Source organism: Theobroma cacao, chromosome 6 (assembly GCF_053813885.1).
Source record: "Theobroma cacao isolate CCN51 chromosome 6, ASM5381388v1, whole genome shotgun sequence".
NCBI lineage: Eukaryota > Viridiplantae > Streptophyta > Magnoliopsida > Malvales > Malvaceae > Theobroma > Theobroma cacao.
Window position 1 is genome coordinate 8,110,698 of NC_142644.1, and position 27,313 is coordinate 8,138,010.

At 33.6% G+C, this 27,313-nt stretch overlaps 3 protein-coding genes across 5 annotated transcripts; 1 reads left to right on the forward strand and 2 right to left on the reverse strand.

The window, feature by feature from the left end:
* Positions 1-1,077: 1,077 nt before the first annotated feature.
* On the forward strand, positions 1,078-7,887 carry LOC18595620 (protein SHOU4-like). 2 transcript variants are annotated; one of them, XM_007023659.3, is made up of 5 exons: positions 1,078-1,325; positions 2,970-3,946; positions 5,125-5,280; positions 6,528-6,739; positions 7,364-7,887. In XM_007023659.3, exons 2-5 carry the CDS (start codon positions 3,050-3,052, stop codon positions 7,554-7,556), a joined length of 1,458 nt encoding a protein of 485 aa, XP_007023721.3. In that variant the 5' UTR covers positions 1,078-1,325; positions 2,970-3,049; the 3' UTR covers positions 7,557-7,887. The 2 variants fall into 2 exon arrangements, with proteins under 2 accessions (XP_007023721.3, XP_088663734.1); XM_088807608.1 differs by lacking the exon at positions 1,078-1,325 and adding an exon at positions 1,756-1,879.
* Positions 7,888-9,170: 1,283 nt separating this feature from the next.
* On the reverse strand, positions 9,171-12,917 carry LOC18595621 (Kelch repeat-containing F-box family protein). The gene is made up of 2 exons (XM_018123908.2): positions 12,204-12,917; positions 9,171-10,318 (listed from the first exon to the last, which is right to left on the reverse strand). Exons 1-2 carry the CDS (start codon positions 12,628-12,630, stop codon positions 9,348-9,350), a joined length of 1,398 nt encoding a protein of 465 aa, XP_017979397.2. The 5' UTR covers positions 12,631-12,917; the 3' UTR covers positions 9,171-9,347.
* A 3,951-nt stretch (positions 12,918-16,868) lies between these two features.
* LOC18595622 (Pyridoxamine 5'-phosphate oxidase family protein) lies at positions 16,869-22,586 on the reverse strand. Of its 2 annotated transcripts, none has more exons than XM_088807038.1 (9): positions 22,115-22,586; positions 21,274-21,483; positions 21,028-21,130; positions 20,676-20,755; positions 20,511-20,588; positions 19,944-20,035; positions 17,717-17,828; positions 17,368-17,493; positions 16,869-17,245 (listed from the first exon to the last, which is right to left on the reverse strand). In XM_088807038.1, the coding sequence occupies exons 1-9, from the start codon at positions 22,403-22,405 to the stop codon at positions 17,141-17,143; spliced, it is 1,197 nt and encodes a 398-aa protein (XP_088663164.1). In that variant the 5' UTR covers positions 22,406-22,586; the 3' UTR covers positions 16,869-17,140. The 2 variants fall into 2 exon arrangements, with proteins under 2 accessions (XP_088663164.1, XP_007023724.3); XM_007023662.3 differs by having other exon boundaries at positions 16,869-17,257; positions 22,115-22,584.
* Between the last annotated feature and the right edge of the window lie 4,727 nt (positions 22,587-27,313).

Below are 27,313 nucleotides of genomic sequence, written 5' to 3' on the forward strand. Positions count from 1 at the left end.
GTTTTAACTTTTCACTGATATTTTAATGGTTAAAATTTAAAATTTCAATTTCTAACTTTCAAAGTTTGAATTTTGAGATAGAAAAGATAAAAATATATGAAATGGAAAAAATATAGATATATCTATATATAAAAGTTTGGATGTTATTAAGATTTTTGATTAATGAAAACGAATATATTTATTCATTATATTTTAAAAACTTTTATTTTAAATATTAATAAAATTTATTCAATATAAAAGAATTCTGATTGTATTGAATGACATTCATTATAAATGTTTGGTTTAATTCTTAACACTATTGAATAATAAATCAATTCACATGTGAATATTTATTTTTTTTATTTTTAAAATAATAATTATATAAAATACAAATGTTACTAAAATAGTATAAATAATAGAAATTTTTTATAATATTAATTTATAAATCATTCAATGTTATTAGAATTAAGAAAAATATTTTTCAACGAAATCATTCAAAAATTTAATTATATAATGAGTAAATAAATTAGATAATTAGATAAATCTATTAATAATCATAATATAAATAATTAAATAAAAATTTAATTATATAATGAGTAAATATATCTATTTTCGTTAATAAAATATTTTATAAATATCCATGCTTATATATATATGAAAGATATTAAATAATTTTAATTATTTAAAATTCAAAATACTTATATTTAATTAAACTGAAAATATTCACGTGTAAGATGATAAAGACCATGAATTCCTACGTAAATGAAGGATTAGTGGGGCAAGTGAGTAAAATTTCCAAAGTTACGGGGGGAAAGTGGCAATAAGGAGAAAGTAACAAATCAAGGCACGTGTGTGTGCTGGGAGCAAAAGTGCAAGTCACGTCAAATAAAAAAAGGACTGCTAAAGTAATGGGCAAATTCGTCATTTCAACATTCGTATTCATGACCTAACCAAGAACTAGAAGGGAAGAGAAGAGAGCGAGCCTGTCCATCCTCTATAATAACACCAGTAATAATTTCTCTCACAAATGTTTTTACTTTAATGGTTAAATATTTAATGAAAATTTAAAGAAAAATAAAAAAAATAAATATATAAATTTGGTTTGGAGGAATTGGCTGGACGAGACAACCCACCAGATGTTGCGGCTCTCTCAAGTCTCAAGGCTCACCAGGAAGAAGAAAACAAAATACTACTACTACCGCTACTACCAGTGCTCTCTCTACTGTAACCTTTTCTCCTGAGAAAGAGAGTGGGATTTTTTTTTTCTCGTAGGATGTCTCCGAATCTCCTGGTTTCCTCTTCACTTCATGTTTCTTCGTCTTCGTCGTCTTCTTCTTCAATTTCAGGTATGTCTTTCTATCTTCATTCCCTTTAAAGCTTGTTCTTTTTCCTCAGATCTTTCCCATTTTATTGGTTTTTCTTCAAAATGGTGATCTGGGTATGCTTTAGACATTGTTTTTACTCTTCGGTTGCTTCTGGGTCTTCTTAAGCAAAACTTTTTCCTTTCGTAATGCGTGTTATGTCGTACATTGATCTTAACTCTTTAAGCTTGAAAATATCTACTTGTTTACGTAGATCTCCTTCATTTTTCTCTATTTTTAGTAAAAAGAAAAAATAGGATGGGAATGTACGTTTTTTTCCCCCCTTTGATTTGGGCTGTCAATTTGGTTCCTTAGGTGTTTGGTGTATGCTACAGCATGTGTCTTTTTGTATGATATATCTTTCTTAATTGGAAAGCAATGACAATCTACAATCTTTTCACGAGTACCGGTCGTTTTTAAAGTGGGAAAAAGAGCTTCAAAATGTTGAATCAAACATTTTCTAGTCATTGGGAACTTTTGTTAATTGAGCCTTGGATCTTAATCTTTTCATCTCAATTTTGTTTCAAAGTGTGATCTGGGTATGCTTCGTTCTTTCCTTTGGGTGATTGATTGAAAATCTCTCTCTCTCTCTCTCTCATCTTTAGAATGAAGACGTTAATGATCCCTTGTAGAATCTTTGTTATTTGACTGAGTTTGATTCAGTAGTTCTTTATAAACCATTCGAGAGGAGAATAAAATAAGCCTGCTGTCAGTAAAATCTCAGTGAACTGGACTGGCTGTTTCTGATTCTCTTCTCATGGTTTCAGATCTTCATGGTTCTCTTCACTGCTTTTCTAAATGCTTGTGTGGATATAATTTCCTGAATAGTAATATGCTTGTTGGATGTCTAGTTTGTGGATTCAAGTATGCTGGGTTTTATGGGATTACAGTAGTCTCCACTCAATCACAATGAAGCTCTTAAGCTTACTTGTAGGACGTTATAGAACTTTTTAAAATTTTAAGCAGCAGAAGATATGTCAGGTACTTTAATTTTGTTTCTAGGAATAGTAATGGGAAACAGAGTGTAGCAGTGTTTGTATGGAAGTGCTCTAAATAACAATTACTGCAAACTGGGATTCTTAAATGGCTCTTTTAATCAGAAGACTCTGGGGGTTTTTATGGAGTTCTTCTCTGCAGTAACTATTGTTGAAGAATCTGATTTTTCAAATCCTGTTTTCAGGTACACTGATTTGATCGAGTTGGTCTGTTCAATTCTATCCTTTTTCATTTTCTTTGTCATTATTTTTCCTGTCACTGAATTTGCTTTGTTGAGATTGTTGGTTTCCGCATTGCTACCGTCAGATGTTACGCTCCATTTCACAGATCTGACTCAAATTGGCTGATTAACTATCAACCCACTTGTGTTTTAGCTCAAATGGAAATTTGTCATGATACCAGTTATTGGAATTTTAGTGCTGCTTCTGTTTATGTGTGTGAATTTCATGAGAACAGTATTTTATCATGTAGAAGCATATTTTGAAAATGTGCCTTTTAGTGCTGTTATATGTGTGTTATGTAAGTACATAGTCTGTATTTTTTTATGCTTGGTTCATTATAACACCAGAATATATCTCTGTAATTATGAGAATTGAACTATTCTTCTGATAGCTAAGGTGCTTTTTTTGTCAGGAGGACTTTGAGTTACTTGTCATCGTGCTGCTAGAAACGTTTGCTGTGTAATATCTTCTGCATTGTACATAGGAAGCTAGATGGGTTCCAGATTCCCATCTCATCAGCTCAGCAATGGCCTTTATGTATCAGGTAGGCCAGAACAGCCTAAGGAAAGGACTCCGACCATGAGCTCAGTAGCCATGCCTTATACTGGTGGTGATATTAAAAAGTCAGGAGAATTGGGGAAAATGTTTGATATCCCTGTGGATGGCTCTAAGTCTAGGAAATCTGGACCTATAAATAATGCCCCTTCGAGGACTGGATCCTTTGGAGGTGCTGCTTCACATTCTGGACCAATCTTGCCTAATGCAGCACCTCGGGCAGGCTATACCTCCTCAGGCCCTGGACTTACTGGAGGCATGTCTGGTTCAGCCTCATTAAAGAAGTCAAATTCTGGACCGCTGAATAGACATGGGGATCCTGTAAAGAAATCATCTGGCCCCCAATCTGGTGGAGTAACACCAAGTGGACGCCAAAACTCTGGTCCTATTCCTGTTCTTCCTGCAACTGGTCTCATTACATCAGGGCCTATCTCATCTGGCCCACTAAATTCTTCTGGGGCTCCTAGAAAAGTGTCTGGTCCTTTGGAATCAATGGGATCGATGAAGGTACATGGTTCTGCTGTTGCACATAATCAGGCTGTGACTATTCTGAACCAAGATGATGAGTTTTCTTTCAAGAGGAACTTTCCTAAACCTATATTATGGTCATTGATACTGCTTTTTGTGATGGGTTTCATTGCTGGTGGTTTTATTCTTGGAGCTGTTCACAATGCCATTCTCCTCATTGTTGTTGTGGTTCTTTTTGGTACTGTTGCTGCATTATTTGCTTGGAACTCATGTTGGGGGAGAAGAGCTATTATGGGTTTTATTGCTCGTTATCCTGATGCTGAGCTCCGAAATGCAAAGAATGGGCAATTTGTGAAGATCTCTGGGGTATGTGATTTAATGATTTAATTTGATAGGATACTTTTTTTATATACTGGAATTAGAGATCAACAATTACATGAGTGTCCAATGTTTTTCAACACTGTTTTGCTCAAGTGCAAATCCTTTCTACCCTTTTTTTTAAAGCTCTGAATCTCTAATCTCCCACTTTTGGACTCTTATCTGTCTGATCCTTGGGGCTTGTGTAACTGAAATTTTTTTGAGATTGCATTACCCATGTTATTTTATTTATTTGTTTATTATTGGGAGCGGGGGATATGGCTAACTTTTTTTAAATTTGTATCTTAAATTCTCCTATCATGTTTGCAAACAATTTTTGAACACCAATTAAAAATAAATTAATGGAACTAGCAGTATGTTTCTGGGGAGAGGTATTAGGATTTTCAGAATGTCACTGTCCCTTAGAAAGTTCTACCTTAGAGAAGAAGGTGGTGGTGGTTAGAAGTGAGAATATGAGGAATGGGAATATTTGTAATCTTATTGTATTTTATATTATATATATACCCTATCCTTTTAATTATTGTAAAAATTTAGAACTGTAAAAGGTGAAAATAATTTGTGGATGCACCGACAGACACCAATTTATAACTTGATTAAGTTATTAATTTGCTTACTAGAGACATTGAAAGGCCTGCACTGCATTCTACCTGATCATTTCTGGAAATGGTAAAGTTGTCTATTTTCATATTGGTGCCATAGATTCATACCACTTGTGTGGTGAACATGAATATTCGGAGTAATGAATCCATGGGCTTGAGGTAGTTAGCATGTCTTTCTGAGTTAGCACTCTAATTTATAGATTTTCACAGTAATGTTATGTAACATACATATTTGAACATCAGTAATCTACTCAATATGTTACACGTGAAGTGTGATGTTAAAGTGAATCTGTCTATATGTTGGTTTAAATTTGCCAACTAAGGTCCTCTGATAATTACCATGGGGCTGAGCCTGTTCAATCAAAATCCAGATTCGACTGGACATTTATGAGCATTGATGAAGATATGACTCACTTTTAGGCATAATTGTTGTATGTTGTCTAAGTTGTAGGAGTTGAAAAAACTAGTGATTTCGGTAAAGCTTGTGTATTTTTTTTGTGATTCTCTAATTTTACCCAGCTGCCTACATGTTCATGACATCTAAGTGTTTGCTTGTATTTCTTGAAGGTGGTAACATGTGGTAATGTGCCTCTTGAGTCATCCTTCCAGAAAGTTCCTAGATGTGTGTATACGTCTACTAGTTTGTACGAGTACCGAGGATGGGATTCTAAAGCTGCCAACCCTACTCATCGTCGTTTTACCTGGGGACTTCGATTGTTGGAAGTAAGTTATTGGAGTATTAAGTTCTCAGTTTCAATAAGTGCTTTGCCCTTTTTTGAGGGTTTTTTTAATCAATATTGGTCTCCCCACCCCCATGCTTTAGATTTTTAATAAAAAAGGCATGTTCTCATCGCACAATTTCAAGCAGTTAGAGTAATGCTTTTATGAGTAATTAGGTAAGCTGTGAACTGATACAGGTGGCTCCTGCTTAAACAGTTATCTGCAAAGGTGTGCTGTAAACAAATGTTGTATGAGAAGATGGACATTGTCCCCGTTTTCAAATTGGTGCTTTTATTTTCCAAGTTTTCATAGATAAACATTTTCTGAGTCTTTTCTTATTTCCAAAAATAATGTTTCCACATTGATGTTTGATTTCAGGATGGTGAAACCCTATCCATCTTTCAGGTTGGCCTTTTTGTTTCTTTGAAATGAGTTGGGGGTTGGACCTGAAAGGTGTGGCTTTTTTCTTACTTTGAAAGGGGTTGGGGTTGGTCAGCGCAGACTTTTTTTTTTTTTACATTTCAAAAATACTTGTGTTGGTGGTGGATCTTGGTAACCTCACCCCACCATGAACATATAGGAGAGATTTGTTGTGAAACAAAGTCATATAGTTCGACTTAGTGAGTGTCTATATATGCTAGCATGATTGGCTAAACAACAATCTTTGAGTTAGTATGATTAAATTATATTTTTCTTTTTATTTTGTGTTATTGTTGAGGTGGGGCAGGGTGGGGTGGGTATGGAGATTAATTTTTTTGTTATAGGGTGAGTGCGAGATGAAAATTTTCCCCTGATACAGGGTGGGATGAAATATTTAAAAGGTAGGGTGGAGGCAGGGCAGCCAAGAAACACCTCTGCCTTGACCCATTGCAACCTCAGTCTGATGGACATTGTTTCATTTCATCTATTAAAGTCCTTCACTATTCCGTGAGATTTAATGGGAGGTTTGTGCCTTTCTTTCCCTTTGTTGTCAGTTGATAGTATATAATGAAGCTTCTGTCTCATTTCTCATGTCACCAAGTATGTGAAAGCTTTGCTCAACTAACTGTATACATGTTTCCTCAGAAGCTGGTTAGTCTGTCATCATTTTTTCTTCGTGCTGTCTAAGGTTATCTAATTGCATGGGGTTCTTATCTGGGCTGTCATTCTGTCTTTTGAAGGATTTAATTTAATTTAATTTAATTTTATGCTAGAGCTTTGAGATTTTTAAACTTTCAAATGTAACCTTTTTGTGTCTATCTTCTCGACAGAGGCGTGCAGTTGATTTCTACATCTCCGATTTCCAGTCAGGTTTGAGAGCCTTGGTGAAAATGGGCTATGGAGCGAGGGTGACTCCTTATGTGGATGACTCCATCATCATTGATGTTAACCCAGCCAATGAAACATTATCTCCAGATTTCATTAGGTGGTTGGGAGAAAGGAACCTTTCAAGTGATGACCGTGTAATGAGGATGAAAGAAGGGTAAATGTTCTCTCTTATTGATAGATTCACTTTCCTTTTGAGGATGAGTGATATTTTATTTATAGGGCTGAGAGTTGAGTTGGCAAATTCTTTCAAGTCATTTTCTAGGATCTTTTGTTTTATTTTCTTCAGTGATAATTATCAATAATTATATTCTCTAGCTATGCGGATTAGGTGACAGCAGTTTTCATGTGCCTTGGAACTGAGATGAGATCGTGAGCCTGAAGCAAGTTTTGCTTTTGGGATGATTTAATGGGCTCAGATCAATGTGGCATATAAAGTGTGCAACTTGTTATCATAGGTTTACATAATGTCACATAAATAAACCCATTTATGGTTGAGTTGACCACCATTCTATTAGTGTTGAAGGTAGTTAACAAATTGAATTATGTGAAAAATAATAAAGTGAAATATGTTTATCTCTCCTTCTTTTTTGGGTTGTTTTGGGGGTAGGCAGTTGGGGTTGGATGGAGGCAAGTTGAAAGCCTGTTCAGGTTGGAAAGTTCTGAATGACTAAGACCAGCACGTGAATCATCTTTTCCTTTTTCAATTTAGAGTAAGTTGGTTTTGGAAAAATGCAGATCAAGTCGTGACTTTTAAAATTACAAATTGTTGTATTTGTAGGTATATCAAAGAAGGAAGCACTGTTAGTGTAATGGGAGTTGTTCAGAGAAATGACAATGTGCTCATGATTGTCCCTCCGCCCGAGCCAATGACGACAGGATGCCGGTGGGGAAAATGTATCTTCCCAGCTGGTCTCGAGGGTATCGTATTGAGATGTGAAGATACATCGAAGAATGATGTTATACCAGTTTAGTAGCATGTGCATTGTAAACTTTTTCAGCAACCGTCTTTAAAGATTGATTCTTTTCTTTTATTTCTATTAAGATTTGGTGGTGCTGGTGGTGGCAGAGGTGCATATAAGTGACAGTAATGGTGATGGTTGAGGATGGGGTAGGTGGTGTGTTTTTTGTCATGTTAACATGTTGTATAGCTCTTTTGTTTTTCTTAACTAGGGGGGAGGGGGGGCTCCAAGGCTTTTGTTACGGGGTTGGCTTGATGCTGGTAGGGAATTTAATGTGTTTGAGCAGATTGCAATTATGTTAAATAGAAAGAAAAAAAAAAGTTAAAGAGGTATTTATTGAGTATATTGTGCTTGCATTACATTTTTTCCTTGTTTTGTGCACACGTCAAAATGACAAGCTGGCAGTTGTAATATTTCTGTTCAAGAATACTTTTATTTTGACTTTTAAATTTTAATTAAAATTACACGAAAATTTATTAATTTTAAAAATAGATATTTTGTTCTAAATAGATATTAATATTAAATAGAGTGGAGGTGGGTGATATGTCATGGGGCTCGTTTTTCTATTAAAAAAACTCAGGGGCATGATTCAACATCTTCATTGAGCGAAGATTGGAGTGCTATGGCTTCAGCCTTCAACCAACATCTCTACCTTAATTAAAATGGGCAATCAAGTCTGCTTTCATTTTAGGTTTGAGTTATTTCGAATTTTAATTTTTTAGATTTGAGATCATTTCGGGTTCAGGTGGTGATTTTTAGAATCAGATCAAACTAGGTTAATATTTTATCAATTCTTCACATTTTAATTAATTCGCGAAATATTTTGAATCTTCATTTTTGATATCATATTTTCTTTTTTTTAAAAAAAAAAAAAAACAATCATTCATATGGAAAGATAAAAACAAGTAAATTAAAATTCATTTTCTAATTTAGTATTACTTTATATAAAAAATGGAAATACAAGAATAATATTTATCAATATTAAATTAAATTAATATTTTAAAAACTTATACATAATTTAAGTAAGTTTGGATCGATATAAATTTAAATACAGGCCCTTTTAGATTCAAATAAGATATGTTCTATTGTTAATTTATTCTGATAAAATGAAATTGGGTTAAGCTTAAGATTGAATCGAATGATTTAAATGAGTTGTGGATACAAGTCTTGTATTAAAGTGAACCTTAGGAATAAGTCCCATTTCAAATCCATCTAATTAATTGAGATTAATTCTCAAAAGGGTCTCATTTTCAAACTAATTTTTAATGGTTCTTGCCAAAATCCAATTCTCATCATAAGAACGTAATGGGATGAATTGAGTTTGATATATTATTATAGTGATTAAGAACATTAATCATAAACAAAATATCTTCCATTTTACTCTTGATATTAAAATTTATGTTATGCTACCTACTCCCTAGCTTTTGTGGGACTGGACTGATCAGGTCAAGCTACTACTTGAACCCCCTTGCACAAGTATCATATTTTACACTAGCTCCCAAGTCTTGCCTGTAAGGACTTTTATGGCTACCTCTTTGATATTAGCAAAAGAATGTAGCAGGTGCTGAGAAATATTTCCTCAAATATGCAACTCTAAAACCATTGGTACCCAGAATCAATGATTCATGGCAGCACACTAGGAGTCTTAGGACTGGTATTTATTTTGTAAAATTTGTCCATGAAACACATACACAGCAGGGGAGAAGCTAAGCTAAGTGGGAGGGTGGATGTACGTACAAGACTTTCAGTGCAGTGCGATACCCTTGATGGAAATATTTACATTACCCCTGTAACCTCTTTTTTTTACAGCTGAAGCACCAGCTCCACCAGAAACAGCTCTCCATCAAACCCAAGTCCATATGATTCTGCAGGATCAACTACTCCATCCACCATTCCGCCATAAACATACAAATAACGCCCTGAATTATCTACACAAGCTCGGTGAAATGATCTGGACTTGGGTTTATAACCCTTAGCTTTAAGTCTCCTCCACATGTTTGCCAACAATCTCTCTGAGCTCAATCTAGCTGGCTCCACACTTTCTAATGAGATGGCACTAATATCTAATACCCAAAAGTCATCCTTTCGGTGCCTCTGTGAATCTTCTCCTCCATGAATTAGCAGTCGTCCTCCTAAGATGCATGTAGCTGAATGGCCAACTCGTGGGAGGGAAACTCCTGCTGGTATGTTTTGCAATTCGTAAAATATTTGTACCCATTTTGAATAATCCTCAGACACATCCAAGAGCCAGATATCATTCAGCACATCGTAACCCAATCCTCTCCCACCAAATAGAATTGTTCGTGTTCCCCCTATGCATGTCAATGAATGTCCTGAACGAGCAGGAGGAGAGGAATGACTCACAATCTCATGCCATGTTCCGAAACAAAGATTTTCTGAGAGTTCTAACACCCATGTATCACCCAGCCTGACACCATTCCAACCAATTCCTCCATGAATAACCATCTTCCTGTTGCTTATGCAACATGCAGCATGGGCTCCGCGTGGAGCTGGTGCTATTGACCCCACATCTAGCAGCCTCCACGACAACGAGATACCAACGTTCTCGTGGAATGCTACTTGCCCCACCCATGTATCACTGTGACGATTCCCCCGGTCATTGATTCCTCCAAATAGAACAAGATAATTGTCAATGGGAACACAAGTATGCCCAAATCTCCCACTTGGGATACCTGAATGAATCTTCTGCCACTTTAACATCCTCCGAGAATTATTACCGACGTATGCAGCCCAAGTGTCATCAACATGGCGCCCTAATAGGAGCAAAATACAGAACAAAAAGGGAAAGTTATGATATCAACGAGATAACAAGAAAAAGAGGGCTTCTTCATTTTTACTAGTTACTAAAGCAGTCAGATGATAATTGTAAGTAGCTCCTTAATTATTTGCCAAATCACTGGCCAAAACTGCATATGCTTCACTAGAGATTACATTCCCAACAAATGCAAGGTTTCTATCACCCAAAAACAAAGTGAAACAATGGAATGTTCAAAATGTTTTGTTCACTGAAGGTACCTCATATTTGTTTACTAAAGATAAGCTAGAGCAATCTTATATCATGAAGCTGAAATTATTCAAACTTAAGAGTGATGACATTTTTTTAACAATTCCTTTGTGGATGAAGCTAGGGTATGCTCCTTGCCATCCATAGAAGCAAGGAAACTGGCAGCAGTGATACTATCTCTGGAAAGTTTTCATGCCCCCTTACAATTTCATAATCCTCAAGAAGACCCTAATTGGTCCATCTAGGGCCTCTTACATCATCAAAATGACTTTTGGTCTGTCGCTCAAATGCCTAGAGCTAAGGGCAGTGGTTGCTTCTAAGACTTGAACGTGTGCTGTTGCACTTGTCAGTCTAAGGTTTTTACCATTACAGCAAAAAGTAGCCATTAGAGGATGTGGACAAATTGGTCTTTTATTTTACTGGTGGAAAGACATGTTGTAGGAAGAAAATGGATAAACAGCACATCAATAAAAATACTTATATAACAGACACCTAAGTGGCCATAAGATTTCTACCATTACAGCAGTTTTTGTACTCATGTGTAAAAGTTCATGTGAAACTACCTCCTATCTCCTATCCAATAAAATGAAGCATTATAATTTATATAAGCAACACAAAAGGGTGAATGGTCAAGCTCCTGTGGAATTACATGGTAAACATATTTAATTTGACCTATGATGCAAATAAAAGTATCACAGTGGTCTTTCTCCCAGCTAGTTTGTTTTGTGATTCAGATTCTCTCACCATATAATAGTGGCTACACATTGGTCCATGTCAATCACCTTAACTACGAGCTGTGTGACTGGTGTAAATATTCGGTTGATCTTTAAAGGTTGTTGATCAGATTTATTCCTTTTGACTGTTATCATAAAATTTGCTACAAAATAAATGAGGAACGGCTAAGTTTGCCTAATCATAGTTCTTTTTAATTTACATGAGCTCTCTTCGCAATGGTTTACTTTCACCTACCAGAACTAACTGCAGTGCTTCTACAGTAATCATACCCATGTTTTATGAAAAAAAATGCTACTATACTGTTTGGTTGTTACTTTATTAATCTTTTTACTTTTGCTTTTGCAAGCAAAAAGAAGAGGAGCAAAGATTGGATCTTGATACAAAATCAAATGATATTTTTCAAAGAATTAAAAATTAAAAATATACTGTTTTTGGATAATAAAACGTATTGATTTTACTTTATATAGAACATTATATGCTACAATTAGTGTTTGATTGCAGTAATTTATTCATCTTTAATCAATTATGATTTGAATTCTAACATTTGCTTGTAATTTATAGTAACTTCAAGAAAGCAAAAAGTAAGTAACAAAAAGCAAGTAGCAAAAGTTCAGACAAACTCCAAGCAGGATGTTCGACTTTTTAACTACACAGATGCTTGAATTGAACGAGATACTACCAAAATGGAAATGTTACCTGTTTAGTTGACATAGATGCACTTCACTAGTATCCAATACAAATTCAAAGGCACCTTAGCCATTTGATTTTAAAACGCCACATACACAATTTACAACGGAAAACCCATCAAAGAAAACAAGAGATATGTCATCCTAGAGACATGCACCAAAAACAAAACAAAAGCAACGATAGAGCTATGATTATCTGTACAAGTGACTGACCTCCTTCACAGCCACCACCAAACACAACCAGGCAACCAGACACAAAATCGAGGGAGTGAGAGGCTCTGGGGCTTGGTAACAGCAAATCAGAATCTGGGTCAGAGAGTTTGTAGCAGCAAACGGAATCAAGCTGAGACACCTGCTTGTATAGCCTAATCCATGGAAGCAGTTGATGATCCTTATCACCATGAAAAGAAGACTTAAGGGCATCTACGGCTATCGGTCCCCAGTCTCTCCTGCATATGGACTCCCACAGTGAATTAGAACTTGCCAGATGCCTGAATTTCTTACAAGTCATGGCAAAAGATAGAATTGACTCTATAGGAAGTAAAAGCAAGATTGTGAAGAGATGGTCTGGAGCTAAGTTAATAATTGGTGATCCATTATTGAAGTTGCTGGTACGGGCAGTGGTGCTAATTTCTGCCATGGCAAGAGTGGTGTGTTTTTGTTTTTGGTAGTATGATTGCTTGGATTATATGGCCATGGTTAGTGGGGGAGTGTGGAAGGCAGAGGGTAGAAACTGAAAACTCTAAAATGGGTCTGGATTTGTTGTGAGGACAATGGTAAGCTTTTCTTGGGTTTTGTTCATTGCCAAAGAAAATGTTCCTGTCTTTTTCATTTTTTCCTTACTTTGGTCGTTGCTGATAACTGTCAAATGGTGAATTGTCGAATTGGAAATGGTAAATTCAGCAGCAAGGAAAGAGATAGGTGGAGGGGCCAAGAAGGGTTTGGCCATATTCGTTGTCGTTGTGGAAATTACGAGCTTCACTTAGACAATGGACATGGCTCGTTAAGCTCACTTATGTTGCCAAGTGTCTTCCACAGCACCTTCCATCTGTCTCTACTCTCTACTTTCAACTTTCTACTCATGACGCCGCCGGGGCGGCCTATCCAACTGCTTGGACTTGTGCCCAGGCGCCACGCCTACAACGGCTTTGCCAACCGAGGCCGACTTCCCAGATTTTAGGCTCATCCAACTACTGTGCTAAAGTGTTACTGTGAGATAACATATTCAGAAAAGATATAAAGCTGTTACGGTTTTATTTTAAATGAGCTTTATGCATGCCTAACGTGTTTTTGATAATAAATATTCTCATAATTTAATTATTTTTATTAAAAAAAATTAAAATTTAGATTAAATTATTCTTAATGGAATCGATTCATTTATTTAGCTTCACATCTTAACCCGAAATCTATTAACGGGTTAAGTATGTTTAGATTTACGTTTCAAACTAACTCATATTTTTTTAACTTTTCTCATTAGACTATTCATTTTTGGAGTATTTCTTATTAGAAAGAAAAATGTTTAAGCATTTTGAGCATTTTGGAGTAGTTTTGATACACGAAGAAAATCTGTGAGCATTTTTAAGCATTTTAGAGTGATGTTTGATATATGAAGAAAAACTTTTGAACATTTTGAGCATTCATATTCGTTAATTATGTTGTTAAATAGAATATGGTGTATCGTTTGAAGTTGTTAATCTTGTTAAATGGAATTCAGTAGTTTTGGTGATTTTTGAGAATTACGTGACTGACTTTGGATATTGCGTAACTGACTTTGGGCATTACGTGACTAATTTTTTATAAGGCATTGTATGACTAGTTTCTGATAAGGCATTGTGTGACTAATTGATAGGCATTGCATGGCTGACTTTGGGCATTACGTGACTAGTTTTTGATAAGGCATTGCGTGACTAGTTTCTGATAAGGCTGTGCGTGACTAATTTTGGGCATTGTGTAACTAGTTTTGATAAGGCATTGCGTGACTAGTTTCTGATAAGACATTGCGTGACTAGTTGATAGGTATTGTTTGACTTGTTGATAGGTATTGCGTGACTTATTAGTAAGGCATTACGTGACTTGTTAGTAAGGCATTACGTGACTTGTTAGTAAGGCATTGCGTGACTAGTTAGTAAGGCATTGTGTGACTTAGGCATTATTTAAAAATCAGTCACGCAATGTCTAAAAACTAATCACGTAATGCCTAAAACCAATTACGTAATGCCTAAAAACTAATCACATAATGATTAAGTCACGCAATATCTAAAAACCAGTCAACTCAATTTTGAGGTTTTATGAATAAACCAATAAACTCAAAAACCTAAAACACATACTTTTTTTTTTTGCTAAGTCATGAAATTGTGCATTTCATAAAAAATAGATTACAAAACTCCATAACCCTCCAAAACAAGAGAAAATATATCCCTATCGGGAGGCCTTGCTCACTCCCCTTATACAAAAACAAAATATACCCTTTTTAAAAAATATTCTCTGAACAATTTCAACTCAAAATCTCATAAAAAAAATCAAAATCCATAGCAAACATGCTTTAACAATCATCTCAATCCCAGACACAACAAAACCATGAACCACCATAAAATCCATCAAACATGCTTAAAAATCAGTTACGCAATGTCTAAAAACTAGTCACGTAATACCTAAAACCAATCATGTAATGCCTAAAAACTAGTCACACAGTGATTAAGTCACGCAATACCTAAAAACCAATAAACTCAATTTTGAGGTTCTATGAATAAACCAATAAACTCAAAAACCTAAAACACGTACTTTTTTTTTTGCTAAGCCATGAAATTGTGCATTTCATAAAAGATAGGTTACAAAACTCCATAACCCTCCAAAGTAAGAGAAAATATATCCCTATCGGGAGGCTTTGCTCACTCCTCTTATACAAAAATAAAATATACCCTCTTTAAAAAATATTCCCTGAACAATTTCAACTCAAAATCTCATAAAAAAAATTAAAATCCCTAGCAAACATGCTTAACAATCTCTCAATCTCAAACACAACAAAACTATGAACCACCATAAAACCCATCAAACATGCTTTAGCCGTTCTTTCTCCTTGAGCAAAATCGTTTTTCATAGCCCTTAAAAACCCCAAGATCCACCATCCAAAAAAATAAAACAAAATAAGAAAGAGTTTGATGTCATCTCTACGAATTGGATGGCGAGATAAACATATTTGAGCAAAAAGAGAAATCGAGATTTAATTTTAAAATTTTTATCTGGATGGGGGGAGAGAGAAAACTGAAACCATTTTAATTTGTCTGAAATTGTTTAAAGGGTATTATTGTCAAGTCATGTCAAAAATTGACCAAAAATAGTTAAAATTATAAAAAATGATATTTTTGAATTGGGTTTATGAAGAAGGTTATTTCTCACAATTTTCTCAAGTTGTTATTGTTTAGATATCACATTTCACCCGTTAATTGATAAAAGGATTCAAACTCTATAAATACTCTATCGCTTAAATGCTATCCGAATCTAAACTGGCACTCTAATACCTTGTACACTACTCAATGAATACCCGAACCTGTTAAATGCTCGATGATTATAAAAGTCAATTTTTTTTACATGTTCATGGACACCCAATTAATTAACTTGAATCCAAAACAAGGAAGAAATTTATTTCACATCTAAAGTATACAATCTACTAATAATTTAAACTTAAAAAGTTTAAAAACTATTAAAATTTAAATTTAAATGACAAACAAGCTTTAAAATAATCTAAATAACAACTTAAATAACTAAAACCCAATTGAAAAAACATCCATAATAACAAAATTTTTAAGAAGAAAACGATTTACTTTTCCCAAATCTCATGAAAAATCAGATGTGCAAGTTGAATTTGCAGTTGATGACAAATTTTTTTGAAAAAAAAAAAATCTTTTAGAGATAAGTCCCAATTTTGTTACTGTACTCAAGGGAAGATCAAAGACCTTTGAATTGGTCCGGCTTTGTCATTATACTTTTTAATTTAGTTAAAAAGTATTATAAAAAATGGAAATTTTTGAAGAATTATTTTTATTAATATTATCCAAGTGAAAAGGTTTGGCTCCAAGACACAAAATTAGACTTATATTATTTTTATAGCAATATTTCGTAATATAAAATATTATAAATATATATAATTATATAAATATTATATATATAAATATATTTAATTTATACATAAACATTACTATAACTTATAATAGACTTCATTTATGTAATTACACTTAATAACTTTATTAATTATTATCTTAGTTTTTATAACTCATTATTTATAATTAGTAATTATTTATATAAACTTTGATCTAAAACATTATAACATATAAATTGTGTTATTAATTTCATCTATACACAATAATGAAATATGTTATACATACATACATACATATATATATATATATATATATATATATATATATACATATATTTAATTTATAAATAAACATTACTATAACTTATAATAGACTCTATTTATATAATTAAACTTAATCATTTTATTAATTATCGATTTAATTTTTATAACATATTACTTGTAATTAATTATTATTTATATAAACTTTAATATATCAATTAAAATATTATAATATATAAATTATGTCATTAATTTCATATATATAATAAAGTAATATATTTTACATATATACATATATTTAACTTATACATAATTTATATATTTTATAATTATGAATAAAATTTATAAATTTTAATATTATAATTTGTAAAAAAAATTATAAAATTTTAATCCATTGATCAAAATAAAAAATCAAATCAATTGAACCAATTTTATATTTGATCGGTTTAATCTTCCTTTATATTTGACCAAATTTGATCAATTTTTAAAAATATTTAAGCTATTGATCTTTAAGTATAATATATCAAACTATCTAATCCACCCATTTGCTCACCTTTACCATAAAATGACAAGCGTTGGCCATAACTGACCTAAAAGTTTTCTGGAAAAACCCACATAAAAATGTTCCACAGTCCGGTAGTCTATGTTACAAATTGCATGCAAAAAGGAAAATTACAAACACTCACTTTTATGTATAAATAACCTTCTCTATAGCATTACATTAGATTCAGTGATGGCTCAGATTTGCATCGTCTCGCCTTATGCCTCATATAAGACTTAAAATTTGCAACTTCTATCTCTTCAGATTCTGCACTTGCCCTTTCTTTATCACTTTCCAAAGAGCAGCTTTGGCTTCCTCCAATGTTTCAACAGCCTGCCCTTCTTCAAATGACAACCTCTGTATGTTGAACTGCAAATAATACATCATACTATGATACAAAACTGGCATAAACCACACAGCTCCCCCTAGAAACCCAAAGTTTAAACATGTCAAGTGCCATCATATGGAATAAATGATACCTGTGCACCTTGTCGGACCCTGATGTCAATTCCCTTGCTGTCTATTGATATAAGAGCCGCATCATCAACCTCAGTTTCTATTGATAGTAGCTCTTTGAGGGGCTTTGAAAAGGTTGCATTTAGCTCCTATGGTAAAAGCAAATTTGATCAAAAACTGGGCATACTGACAAATTGCATTCGAGCACATGTATAGTAAATGAATTAGTAGTAGCTTGAGATCTTCGATAGAAAAGAACAACAAAACCATAAATATCTTTTAGCGGCAACAACAGCTGCAATAGTACAACAAAAATAAAATAGAATACCATCCAAGCGGAAAACCGAAATTCTGAGAATTTAAAAAGTTCACCTTCAGATTCTGTTCACCTCCATCAACTGCAATCTTATCAGGTTTAAGCGCCTCATATTCGTTAACATCAACCCATGCAACAGTGCCAAATCCTCCAATGAAATATATGTCACTGAAATAGATTTGGCAAACAAACACATTCATTGCGTGCAACATATAACAAATTATGCAAGTACAAACTATTCAAAAATATTAATACAATCAATAGTTGGAAAGAAAAGATCAAGAGGAAAAATAAGAGAATTGCTTATTAACTAATAATGTTTATCCCACTGCTAATCAGACTTCTGAATGCAAAACCATTGCGCTATTTTACATGGTTATATATCTTATACAGAAACCAAGACTCTTTAAGGTAGTTAATACAAGGCAATGAAACTAACAATCAAAACACACACTAGAACAGGATTTTCTTCATTTCTCCATATCCAACCAATTTCAGTTATCAAAGAGGGAATAATGAAGAAGAGCATAGAACCATATACTTGAACACTACATTGATTAGGCATCCAAGAAACTAGAAAATTTATATGGCTGCAAGCCTGCAGTGGCAAGCAGGAGCCTAGGTACATGATGCCACAAGCATACCTCAGACAAAAACTCCTTGAAAGCCAAAAAAATCATGAACAGTTTTTTAGAACCCAACTATTTTAAGAACCAGTAAGTGAGAAGAACTACATTTCTAAAGATTCTTTCTTTACCTTTCCCGTATCCCATGCAATTTGCAAAGCATCTTTTCACTTTTTCCATGAGTCCAACCATTGACAATTACATTTCCCCATGTACCTTTTCACTTTTCCATTTATTTTAAATGGGAAAAAAGTATGAAAACTCTCATCTTTCCAATTGCATTATTTTTTTTTTTTTGAAAGTTAGAAATCATTCATAAAGATAGGGTATCCATGTACAAACAAAGGAGGAGACAAACACTGGAAAGAACAGTCTTAACCCTCTGAACACAACTGGCAAGACAAAAACACCAGTAAGTAACTGCGCCCTTCAAACAAAAAATTTACCTTTACATTTACAGTTAGCCCTCTAAGCCTACACCCGTTTCACCAACCAAAAATTAAACCATCCAGGAATTTAGTAAGACAAGGAAACACAACCAGCATGCCTGTTTCCTTCTCTTGCTAAAACAAGTAAAACTCCAGACCATCAAAATTCTCCCCCATTTACATAGACCAAACCACTCGTTCCCAGCCTTCCAAAGCAATCCCCAAGGCCACACGACCACCAGCAGCAAGGAAACTTCCACAACCACATAAACACCCCTTGTACACCCAGATCAAGATTCTTAAGCCATAGAAAAGGCAGCCAACCCAAAGAGAAATCAAGAGAAACAGACATAAACAAAACATGACAATTAAGGCAAAACTTGCAGCAGGTCTGTGACTCCCTAAACCCCCAATTGCATTATTACTTCTTTTAGTATTTTGCCATATTTCTAAGTCTATTAACTTTCAAAAACTTTACAAAACTAAAAAATGAAATAGGAAAACACCTGAACAAAAGTAATAAATAAAAAAAATAAAAATATTTGAACCACCAGCTACAACCAGAATTTGTCACCTTACTGGTTCTTTAAATGGTCCGATTTTAAAAAAATGTTGCTATTTTCTCTACTTGGATAACCAGAAAGATTTTATAAGTTTAGACGTATGGGTGAGGGGTACACCATTTGAAAATGATTATTTGTGCAAGAGTTTTCCTAGGATTTGAAGGATCAAGAAAGCTGGAAATAGGAATCAACTTTCCAAATGGAAAAGTAATAGGGAATCTTACCAACCTGCATGAGTGATATAAACAGACAACAGTCTTTTAAGGCAAATAAGGCAGTTGCAACTCTCTCTAGTGCCATCTCTAGTTATACCAAAGCTTGTGGTAGAATCACCAACTAAAAGTACTAGCAGGACAACAAGAGTTGATTCCAAAGCTGTCTAAGGAACTCAAAGCAACCCCGCACCAACCCCCACCCCCCCCCCCCCCCCCCCCCCCCCCAAATACCCCCAATAGAAAACACATTTTGAATATTCTAATTGGTGCTTTTGAAACATTAACCTCTACTAAATATTATAAGTTGTGCATGACTGTATAACAGATATTAGCAGTTTTCAAACAAAGGTATCACCAAAAAAAACAGGTCCAGATGAGATGCAATGCATAAAGTAGCCCATACTCTCTAAGAAGGAACCAGAAATAAGAAAAACTATAGACTAAAACAGACCTTATGTTCTGCATCCTGAAGTAGTAGAAATTTCCCCACTGTTGTGATGGCCCTTGTTGATGTTTTGCTATGTACTGTTTATGAGCCCATTCCTAGCAAAATAACCAGGCATTTTAATTTCAAAACCAAAGACATCACACTCCCCCGCAACAGAGGACAGAGGCATATTTTAGGCCCAAATTGTATAGATATACGTAATACAAATCATGGAAGACATTTAGTGGATCCTACATATAAAGGATAACCCCCCAAAATGTGATCAAAGAGAAGAAAGCTAAGACCAAGTGGAAAAACTATCCAAATTACACATTCTTTCAAAGGTGAAGAAACAGAAGTTAGACTAGACATCCTCTAAAAGCTAATCCACAAGGAGACTCCCTTAGTTGGAGGCAACAGAAACTTGCTCTCCACAGCCGTTTGTAAAGCCATGAGCCCATAAAGGAAAAAGAAGAAGTCCCAATCTTTTTAAGTGCATATCCCAGCCCTATATTTGCTTACCCCCTTCCCCACCCTCAGCCCTCACCAAAAAAAGGGAAGGAAAAAAAACATAAGGATTTGAGTGACCACCTGTTGATGTTCAGGAAGTGGGTAGACATCACCAAAAATTGTTACCCTTGCATTCGATAAGCCACTCCATCCAGGTATCTGTACACCTAATTGTCAATAAATTCCATAAATGGAGAATAACTAACCCGGATAATCCATCAGAGCAAACATATCGAAAGAACTAACCTGCACGACAAGGGTGCATCTGGGGTCTGCTAATAAATTCCGTGTGTGGATGGCCAATGGTGAAAATGAAAATATTGGGTCTGCAAATTGAAAAACAAAGCTATGTTAAATAAAGCGAATAACTTATACCCTAAAAAAAAATATTCCTTTTGCATATTTACCAGTGTTATAGGAAATGAAAGTACGTTGCTTTTATAAAGGATAAAACACATAGTTTCAAAGGCTGTTTCATTTAAAAATAAAATATTAACAGAGGAAACAAAAAAAATTTAAATAAATATTCAGATAAAATATTTCTATGGTGGAACCAGAAAGCAACTAAATAACAAATCTTGAAAAGTCAACAACTTACGACCCATTGAATCAGGTGCAAAATCTACCAGAGAGCCAAAGGGATACCCTTCTCGTCGGTGGTGCATCCGAGACATTACAGTGCATAGATGAGCAAATCTGGCCTAAAATTACAGAGGCAATAAATTCAGGACTACTAAATTAAAATTTAACTGGAAACAAAACACAGAGAAAGAGAATACATAGAAATCATTTTTTTTCTCATTTCTCATATGACAGTATTTAGAACTCAAATAATAGCCTTTACTTGTTCCATCAAATTTCGGACTGCTAAGGCTGGTCGAGGTAACCCATGTGCAGAAGTTGCACTCTGCACTCCACCAGATATTGGGGTTCTGAAAAGCCCAGCTCTTGTACCCCCACTTGCTCCACTTCCATGTGGGACGGTAAAAGGGGCTTCAACCTTTATCAATTTATCTACATCCTTTTCGCTGCTTTTATTGTGATTTGAGTCACCCTTCAGAACATGAGAGAGACCATCAATACTGAGCCGAAGTAGCCATTTGATATATCCAACAAGTGTCTATGTCAACCAAGAGAGAAAACAGGAAAAGGGTTCCAAAGATCATGCTAGAACTACAAGCTCATACAATATACTAGTGCTTAGATCCACACCCTTATACTAAAAGTTTTAAACCATTAAGTTCATTAGATTTGAAATTTTCGAACTTCTTAAGTTTCATTTAGCTGCGACTTTTGCTATTTGCTTTTATTTTCTCAAGAGTTTCTAATAAGCTAAAGCCGATTCGTTACTCATTAAAAATGGGCAAACAGTTAAAATCTAGCACACATTCAAACATAATATAAAAGTAAAACAAGCATTTTTTCATTCACAATAAAAATTAATATTTAATCATTTAAGAATATTTGTATCAAAAGCTTGGCAAATATGATAGACACCCTAAATATGAATTTTTTACAGAATAAGGTGGTTTCTCATGTTTCTTTCTTAGATGTTCTCAGACAAGAATTAGAGATAAGAAAACAAACATTATACATATACAACTTAAAAAGAATCCAAATAAGTACACAACAGAGAAAACCAAAAACAAAAAAAAACAACATTCATAGTATTTAGTTCTTAGCACCTGAGATACAGAGACACTTTCTTCAGAGACAAAGCGAAACCCATTATTAAGGGTAAGAGGCTGCGGCTCGTCTTCACCTTCATTAGGTACCTCGCGAGATAGAGCTTGGAGACGAAACCCATCAAAAGGAGAGGTTTTAGACTTGAATTTGAGAGACCCAATTCGTTTATTTGCTGCTTTGATCAAACAAGAAGAAGAAGAAGAAGCAGCAGCAGCTGGCAATTCGGTGTTGAGAAACGGGTATGTCTCACGGAGATTAGAGAGGAACACTGAACTTGAAAGAGATTCCATTGGAGAAACACAAAGAGACTGAAGCACCTTTCTTATGGTAGAAAATATGGGTGTAAAAAAGGGTTTTCCAGTTTTTCTTTTTCTTCAAAAGGGTTTTTGCGTTCGTGCGGGGGGTTTTGTGAGTTTGTTTTTTCTGAGTGAAAATATGAAGGCTTTTGAGTTTTGATTTCTGTAAAAGGCTGTATAGGACTTTCTGAAAGGGGAATTTTTAGAATTTGGCCTCTGAGTCATGCTATTTTCTTTTTTTCTTTTACATATATTTCTTAAAAGTAAATTAACAAAATAAAGGTTAAGTGCTAGAAAAAGTCTCTAAATTATTTAAAAATTTTAAATAAGTTTGCATGAAGTTTTTATGTTTTCATGTTGAGTCAAATAGGTATTTGTAATTAATGTTATAACTAATGGTAATTATCATTAATCATTTGTCATTTTATACTCATATAATATTGACGTAAAAAATGAAAATGTAACATGATTATATTAACATATCACGTCATCATTTATTATTTTATTTCAATATGTTGTGTTAATGTCACGTTACATAAAATGATAAATAATATTTTAATTAATAACAATTAATCAATCATTATTAATAAAGGCTTATTTGGCTCAAAATAAAAGTATAATAACTTTATTAAACACAATAAAAGAATAAAAATTTATTTGACTTTTTCTAAAGAGTTAAGAGTTTTTTTTCGATGCTACACCAAAAAGAAATAAAATATGAAGAAGTTTATGTATTCTAAAGTTATTCAAAACCTATATAGTATTGTGTTTTCTAATAATAAAGCATGTTTTTCATTATAAAATATATTTACAACTTAATATCTAAATCCAAACTAGAATGATTCTAAGTTACATAAGATCTTACACTTAACACCAGTTTTTTTTTTATATTTCATGAATTTAAAGGGTATTTTTGAACTTTTCTTCTTCTTTTTTTTCTGCTTTTCTCTTCACCTCATCTCTCCTTTCTCTAATTAGGCCATCGCTTTCTTTCCATTGTCTCCCTTTCAACTGTTGGACATATACTGATATCTCATAAGGTTTTTATCCTACATTGTCTAAGTATAAAAGATGTTAGTACTTTATATAAGCAAATCCATTATAGGCTTATTAAAAACTAAAAAAGAAAGTGGTTTCATGAGCACACAAGATTGGGCTAAGCTTTGAAAAAATGTGGATTTCTCCCTCTACATGCAGGTATACAAGTGGATTAGGCCCAAGTGATATTTTTGTACCTTGGTTGGAAAATAGAATTTGATTTGGTCTTTGATTCTACCAACATTATAAATTTGATTTGGTGATTATTTTTCAAAATATTTTTATAACGTTACACAATATTTTCCTAATCACAAAATATTGTATTTCCTAATTATCTCTCAACTGTTCCTTCCTATAAACACTAGCCTCCACATTCATTCTCAACACACCTCAATTCTTTCTACTTTCTCTTCTCTGCTTAGCTTTGTTGGATTCTTTCTTATTTATATTTTTTGTTGCTCATGTACTCTTGATAGTTTGTGCAAACTATTCAGAAAGAGTGTTGAATCTTGGGAGATAATAGCTTTAATCTTTTTGCATTGAGTTTCATATTCCGAAGGGGTGAAAATTGTCCTTAAGGATAGAGTATCACATTTCAGACTTGTTTGAGTTATTTATAGCTTTAATTCTCACCAACAATCTTAAGGATAAAATGAATTCTCATACAAATAATGTTGCTACCATTATCGTTGCTTCCACCACTACTATTAAAGGTTCTACCCCGACGACTACTGTCTCCATTGTAAATGCTATTGATTTAATGCTTTTTCTTAATATAAAGAATGCTTTAACAAATGTGTAATATGTGTTGAAATGAAATTGACTAAGAAAACTCATATTTTAGTAATATAGAAATTTGAATTGTTAAGTTTAATTCATGCTATGACTAAGTTTTTGTAGGTAATTTGTCTCAGAAATTGTATTCTGTCTCAAATTTATCGATACATATTTATGATGTATTGATACATTTGATGAACATGTGTTGATACATGTTCATTATATATTAATAAAATTTTTGAGAACCAAAAGTATCAATACATTGCCAAATGTATTAATACATTTCGTCAAATTTTGAAAAAAAATAAAAGGGGTATAAAGGTATTTTCACATCTCATAGTAAAAATATGACCTCAACTTTGAGAGTTTTTCATTTTAAGCCACCTCTCATCAGTTTTTCAGCAAATCTAAGCTCTCTTAAACTCATTTTCATTCTAAATCATTATTTTGGAAGATTGAGAGCTTAGTTTTGGGTTTTTCAAACAAAGTTGACATCTTTTCGATGTTTAAATCTTGATTTATGAATTTTTCAACACTAAAAACAATATTTTTACTCCTAAATTTTTCTGTTGAACACTAAAGCTCAAAGATTTTGTGATTTACCTTAGCATCAAAGTTCACCTAAGGTGATGAAAGATTTATAAGTTTTTAAGCATTTATTATGTTAAGTAGTAGTAAGTTTAAGTTAGAAAACTAGTTTTAGATGAACTGAGTTAGTTTTGAAAAAGTTTAGAAAGGTTATTATGTGATTTATTGTCTGAGCAATGTTTATATTGATAAACTCCAAAGAATTCACTAGAGTAAAGTCTTGCTTGTTGGTAAAGGTCGACATTTCGAAGGTAAGTGGATACACCCTTTTAACTATTTTAATACAGTAAAGCTAAGCATAGTTTATTGAGTTATTTGATTTGCATGATTTGAATACCACGTTTACAATACTAAATCCAATGATTTTATCAAATGTTTTCAAAGAAGTTTTAGAATTTATTTATATATGTAAAAATCACTACTATGTATTAGTTTTCAATTAGAGGGGATAAGCTCTTTCAAATGTCTTACTTTAAAAACTTCGATTTCGTTATGAATAGGAAATGAGAAATGTATATGGTCATATGGATGACAAGTGGATATAAGTTCCCACGTTTATACTTGATGATAAGCATGATGATTGAGTATTTATGGAAGAATATGATTCATGGAAAACTAGAATTCACATTGTTGCTATGGAAGTATGAGAAATGAATGTTTAGGTGGAGGTAGACATTCCTACCCTTAAGCTTATAATATGCTTATATGAGGAAAATTAGAATATGTGAGTCATGGTTCTTTGGCATAATATGTTATATAGTTTCCACATACCCTATAAGAGATTTAATCATGTTGCATGAGTCTACTTTGATTATGTATTGATGATAGATTGAGATATGAGATAACAATTTGTATGTGATTGTTTCCTAGAGCTTTCACATGGTGTGAGGTAACATTCCATAAGTGGTGAATTACATTTAGCATGATGATGATAGCGTTCCACATGGTGTGAGGTAACATTCCGCACGTGGTGAATTACACCTAGTATGATGATGATAACATTCAACACGATGCGAGGTTAGATTCCACACGTGGTGCCAATGCACAGATATATGAGTAAAGCAATCCCCACACATGGTGAGGCAAAATTCTACTATATGTTTATGACATTCCACGTAAGTGAGGCCAATGTGCCACTCACAAGCCCAAACATGGGACGCCTAAACATGGGCCAAGACCCAGTAGGCATATTGCATTCATGATTATTGCATATTACCTTTGTTTTTGTGATGCCTCTTGTGAATCTTCCTTGTGTTTGTGATGTTTGATTGAGTTGTAAATTAAATTATAAGCTATACGATAGCTATGATGGGTTAATAGATTGAATAAATCCCAATGTATTGGTTAAGTTTAAGGACTATAAAGAAAGAATGGCCACTTGAGTCTCATGGATTGATTATTAATCACTGAGTTATATGAATTGAAAAAAATGATTACTTGAGTTATATGGGTTGGACATTAATCACTAAATGTTATGATTGGTTTATCTTGGTGAATCTTGAGTACATGAGTAGCTCATATTATTTATTAAAAGATTGGAAAGCCATTCTTAGCTTGGATTATATGTTAAGTATCGTTTCCCTTAGGAAGGATCTGATATCACGGGTAACATACAACTTCCTTGTTTTTTCTACAGGGTTTTTTGTAAATGTTTTGCTTATTTATTGAACTATATGTTTATGAAATGTCGATTTCACTATGAAAATGAGACTCGTTTATGACAACTCTATTTTATGAGAAATTTAAATGAAGCATGCTTATCTCAAATTCATGTTTACATCAAGGATGTAATTTGTGCAAAAACTCTCTCCCTTAGCTTGTCCCTTTCTCGTATTTACTCACAGAGTCTTTACGACTCACACATTATTTTCCCTAAATATTTTTGTTTACAAATAAGTGTTAGCATTCAACTCCCAAGTCACGGAGGTATGGTCCACTCATCTTCCTTTGGTAGGTGTCTAATAGCCCACTTGATGCCTAGGGAGTCGAGTCATGTTCCGCTGACAAGTCTGTTTTATGTTTACGTTTATGTTTATGGATATTGAACATGTTTATAATGATGTAGCCAATGCTTAGCATATACTTATGAATGTTATGGATGAATATACAAATGTGGCTCAAGAGCCTATATAGACACTTGAAGGTGTTGAGAAATGACTATTGCATGATGTCTGAGTTGTTAACTTTGAGTTTGTTATGAATGAATGCACTTGCATAGCTTATGTTGAGAAGTTTCATAACTATGTATAACTGCTTATGGATGCATGCATAAGTCTGATATTCTATGCTTTATGTATGATGATTATGGTTAATAGGTCGAGTTATGATGAATGAATGTAAAAAGGTTTACTAAGGCCTAGTGGGTTATACTTGTCTAGGTTCATGCATCGGTTATATCCCACCACAAAACGACATGTGACAAATTAGGGCATTGCAACTTCTCCACATAGATTTGTTTGGCCTAACTAGGATTGCAAGCTGAGGAGGAAAGAATTATGG